The sequence below is a fragment of the Cebus imitator genome, unplaced genomic scaffold (assembly GCF_001604975.1).
Source record: "Cebus imitator isolate Cc_AM_T3 unplaced genomic scaffold, Cebus_imitator-1.0 Scaffold28, whole genome shotgun sequence".
NCBI classification, from domain to species: domain Eukaryota; kingdom Metazoa; phylum Chordata; class Mammalia; order Primates; family Cebidae; genus Cebus; species Cebus imitator.
The window spans coordinates 6,212,212-6,217,083 of record NW_016107343.1 but is presented as its reverse complement, the minus strand read 5'-3'; the positions used below and the strand labels follow the sequence as shown (position 1 = coordinate 6,217,083).

Here is a 4,872-nt window from a genome sequence, read left to right as displayed (position 1 = left end):
AAAAAAAAAAAAAAAAGTTCAGTGTGGTATATAAAAGGCTCCAACAGAAATGTCTCAGATTTTACAGAGCCACTGCTCCTGTGACAAAAACATCCAACATGGTGTTAAAAGTAAGTTCCATCATATTCCTGCTAGAATTTTCAACTGGCAGAATTACTAAATGTAATGGTCCTAGGCTGATAACATTAAAAATCTAAGTTTATGGTCATCTTAATCCAACTTGATATGCTGGCATAAATAGGCATCTACTACATGACAATTTTTTTATAAGAACCTGAAGATCAGCAACTTTTCTCTGAAAAGGCCAGTGACTAGCTCACTTTGTTAAACAAGCAAACAAACAATTAAAAAAAAAATGGTGGTCTTTGCAAAATGTTTGGCATCATCTTAACTATAGCTTTCCTGTTCCACGGCTCAAGGCTAAGTGCTTCTAATCTGTTTGTTTATTTATTCATTTATTCTGAGACAGAGTCTTACTGTATTGCCCAGGCTGGAGTGCAGTGGCATGATCTCAACTCACTGCCACTTCCGCCTCCTGGGTTCAAGTGATTCTCGTGCCTCAATCTCCTGAGTAGCTGAGATTAGAGGCATGCATCACCACGCCTAGCTAATTTTTTTTATTTTTAGTAGAGATAGGGTTTCCCCATGTTAGCCAGGCTAGGCTAGTCTCAAACTCCTGACCTCAAGTGATCCACCCGCCTCGGCCTCCCAAAGTGCTGGGATTATAGGCATGAGCCATTGTGCCTGGCCAGTACTTCTCATTTGTAGTCTGCAAAAATTTATTATCTATTGCTCTAATACCTCACAACTCAGAGGAAGAGAATGCTCCCCTCTGATCTTCTATTCTATCAGGGATAGTAAAACAATTTGACTATTAAAATGTAGCTTTAAAATTAAGTCCCAGGTTTAATTACAGTGAATCCATAAGGTACAAACAACTCAGCATTCTCAGTGGTATAGTCCCAAACCTTAGTTCATTCAGCCTTAGTTCACCAATTTCCCACAGGTGCCAATCCAGCTATCCATTATTCCTCAAATATGTTTCCTACTTTTCCATTTCCACCCACACTGTTCCCTCTACTTAGAATGTTATGTCCTGCCATTTTCTACCTATCAAAATCCTCTTGGTCCTTGAAGGACTACTACAAATACCACTGCCTCCACCATACTTTTCTTGATTCTCATAACTGGATGTAATTGAACCACTTAGCCTAAAACTTGCCCAAAGAAAGGGCTCAATAAACTGTTGGTTTTAATAGGCAAGGTAGAAAAGAGTACCTGTGCTTTGGGCTGGTCAGTTTGTTTAAGACTCTTACTCTTCTCAATCTTGCAGAGCTGAGCTTTGGCCTTTTTTAGGAGGCTGGCAACCCTCTTGTCAGTCATTGGAAGCTTGTCTGCCTGAGCCAACATGGAGCCTATGGAGGAAGTGGAATGTTTAACAGTGCTAGATGAAGGAGTGGAAAGGCAGAGGGTTTTCTCCTTCTCCAGGGATGGGGCAGTTGGGCCGAGGTCCAAGTTGGTTTTTTCCAGATTTCCTCTCCCTTTCTTTATAAGTATTTTGGTTTTGACAGCTGTTGTATCCCCAAGAGTCACAGAAGTAATATCAGTCCCAGAATCATGTGATGAAGACTTCTTCCGCCCTGTTGCTTTTTTGGCAGAAGATGAAGTGGCAACATCTTCACCAACAACCTTCTCTTTGGAAACCCTACCCACAGGATACAAAGCAGAACTACTCTGAATTTCTGATCCCTTTTTCCTTTTCTCTTTCCTTGACTCCCGCTTATTCTCCTTTTCTCTCTCCCGGTCTCTCTCTCTACTCTTGTCCTTCTCCACGCTCTTGTCAGCATCTCGATCTTTGGACAGCTCCTCAGGGGCCTTGTCTTTATTTCTGCCTCTTTCAGTCTGAGAGCCTGGGGTAAACCAAGGGAAGAGAGGAGTAGGACTACTTGATGAAAATGGCTCTGCCGGAGGAGCACTAGTCTGCTTCCTTGGTCTCTGATTTTTCTCTGCAGATTCCCCAGACTGAGTCAGGGAATGAGAAGGAAAAGTAAAAGTTGGGTTTAAGGCACTAGTGGCAAGAGGACTAACAGAAATGCTTAATGAGGAAGAGACAGAAGACGGGGGGGTGAGAGGTGACAGCTCAGAAGTACTAAGCCTTCCACTTCTTGTCCTCATGGAGTGAGAAGGAGATCTTGGTTCAGATCGAATAGGACTAAACACTTTTCTTTTCCTTTTTCTATTGGATACTCCTGAAGAAGATGTTCCAGCAGAAGTTCGGTTACTAGGCAAGGTTACAGACTCAAATATTCTAGAGTGAGCCTCACTTGGAGTAAATCTTGGAGCTCTCAGAAGAGGGCTCCTTTTGTGCATATCAAACCTTGTTCCAGAATGGAGTGGCGAAAACAATCGGGCTGAAGCAGCAGTACCAGATGCAGAAAAACCAGACGCAAAGCCAACGTCCTCGGGAGTTAGCGGAGGGGGTCGGAAATTATCAAATATTGGTTTGCGAATAAGACCTTCTTTGGCATACTTTGCTGAGGAAAAGTACTGTGGCTCTGACCTAGAATGCTTTAAAGAAGTCCACCTAAATGTCGGTTCTCGCAAAATAGATTTTCGCTTCCCTTGCATAGGAGCAGTGGAAGCAGGCAAAAATGGTGATGCTAAGGGGATTGTTGGAGGCATAAGCCAAGGTGTGTGGTCAGAGATACTGGAGGCTGGCTGCAGTGGTGGGGGTGGAGTCAGCAGAGGTGGAGGTGGAGAAGAGGAGGTCTGCTGCTGGGGGGCACTTTGCAGAGTTGATAGTTTTTTCGTCGTTCTAGATCCAAAACTTCTCTCCGACACTGAATACCTTCTGCTTCTCCTATCATTACTCTCATTTTCTGGGGACTGGGAAATGGGCAGTGGAGTATGAACTTCAGGGGCATCGCTCCGCTCTTCAGGAAGTACCTGAATCTCCTCAGAAGCCTGAGAGTCTGTGGAGGTATCAACACTGGGGCTGCTAGATCGGGAGGAGTCTGAAGACATTTGAGAGGAGTGCTGAGAAGCTGCACTTGATTTTTCAGAAGATCCACAGGATGGGGCACTGAATCTACTATTCGGTGTAGACTCTAATCGGGCAATTTTAATTGGAGGGTCATAATCCTCATCCTCTATAAACCGCCGAGGGGTCTTAATGATCCGCGAGGAGATAGCACTGACAACAGGCATGATGAACTGTCGAATATTTTTTACCTGTGTCTTAACCTTTCTTCCCTGCAGCTGAGCTGCTTCTTTTTCAATTTTCTTTTGAGCCCCCTTTTTTGCCCTCTGCAGGAGTTGCTTAGCAATGGTTGCATCTGTTCTTTTCGAAGAAGGAATAATCCTAACTGGCTTAATCCTTCGAGGGCTTTGTCTGACAACTGTCTTATCTTCTTTTGTGAGTGGAGGTGTTCCTTCCTTGTCTTTCCGGACCTTCTGAGGCTTTTCCAGTTCAGAATTAATGAGGAGACCCGAAGGGGTCTTTATCCTTTCTGTTGATGGAGGCCTTCCTCTCCGTCGTACAATTTGTACCCCCTTCCTTCCTATTTGAAGCTTCCCTGTCTTAAACTTAGACTTGAGAGGAGAGAGTTTACCTGCTCTTAATTTTTTAATCTTTGTGGCTTGCTGAAACGTAGCAGAAGGTGTCCTTTTAATTTTTTTCAGGCTATCTTCTTTGTTTCCCTTTGGTAACTCTGAAATGTCCTTTCCATGTGTTATTTTGATTTTTACTCCAGGGAAGGTGGGAGGTCTTCCTCTCTTCTTTTCTATACTTTTAGAATCTTTCTTCTTGATCTTATCTCCAGATTTGGTCTCTGATTTATTTAGAGGGGAAAACACAGATGGATCTGAGAGGATAGCTGAATTTCGGTCAGAGCCACTTCTAGGTCTCCCACGAGGTTTTCGAGGACTAGTTTTAACTGTGTATAAAAATTAAACAATGAAGAGCATACATTTAGCTGTGTAGTTTAGGTCTTAACTAAGCTGAATATAACTTAGCACTGGCCATTTTGTACTGAGTTCAACTTGAGTCTAATCTAATGAGTCAATCAAACATCTTAACTGTGCTTAGTTTCTTTTCACCCAAAATTTGCCTCAAGGAAGTCAGCAAGTAACATTCCACCTGAAAGAATATTTAATTACTTTTTTGATACAAAAAGATAATAAAAAGTTTTCAATTGAACAATTAATCTACAAAACTGATTTTCCTACAATTTTAGATGAGCAAGAAGGTTTTTTTTGAATTCAAAGGAATTGTAAAGAAAAAAAAAATCTGAACTTCCTTGACATATCCTAGCCACCAAGATTAACATTTAAGAATATGCTTCTAGTTAGTCATCCCATCTTTTCAATTCAGAATTCTGGTTTTGAACAAATTTGAACAAGCTGCTCTTCAATCATCAACATACCAACTCCCTGGGCAGCTCAGGGTCCCACATTTCAATCTGTTTTGCCAAAGCATACTAAGAAAGTTTTACTGAATAGAAAAATGTTCATTCATGACACATCAGAATAAGATCACTGAACTCAGTGGCATGTGAACTAATCAGTGAAGTGACATAATGATGTGTCCACTAAATCTACTCCCCTGCCTAGGGGTTCTTGAACTAGTTAGTCTTAAGATACAAAAAGATTTAACCTTAACCTACGTCAACAGGAAAGTGACAACTTAATAAGCCAAAGTTCTATTCTAAATAAAAGGAATCTGCCAATTTATAAATAAGTTCAATTTGCTACTTTTCAAGCCATTTACGAAAACAAGACTGTTTCTAAAACACCTTGTATATCAGTGATGTGCAACTATCAAAAAAAAAAAAAAGGCCGGGCGCGGTGGCTCAAGCCTGTAATCCCAGCACT

General features: G+C 41.6%; 1 protein-coding gene across 8 annotated transcripts in view; it reads right to left on the bottom strand.

Moving 5' to 3' along the window:
• KMT2A (lysine methyltransferase 2A) overlaps window positions 1–4,872 on the bottom strand; it is a 99,933-nt gene that overhangs the window by 51,382 nt on the left and 43,679 nt on the right. For 5 of the 8 annotated variants that reach the window (XM_017523423.2, XM_017523425.2, XM_017523424.2 and 2 more), the window contains one exon: window positions 1,279–3,935. In XM_017523423.2, coding sequence (XP_017378912.1) covers window positions 1,279–3,935 — 2,657 coding nt within the window. The remainder of the gene's footprint in view (window positions 1–1,278; window positions 3,936–4,872) is intronic. The other 3 variants (XM_017523430.2, XM_017523431.2, XM_017523429.2) reach the window with 2 other exon arrangements.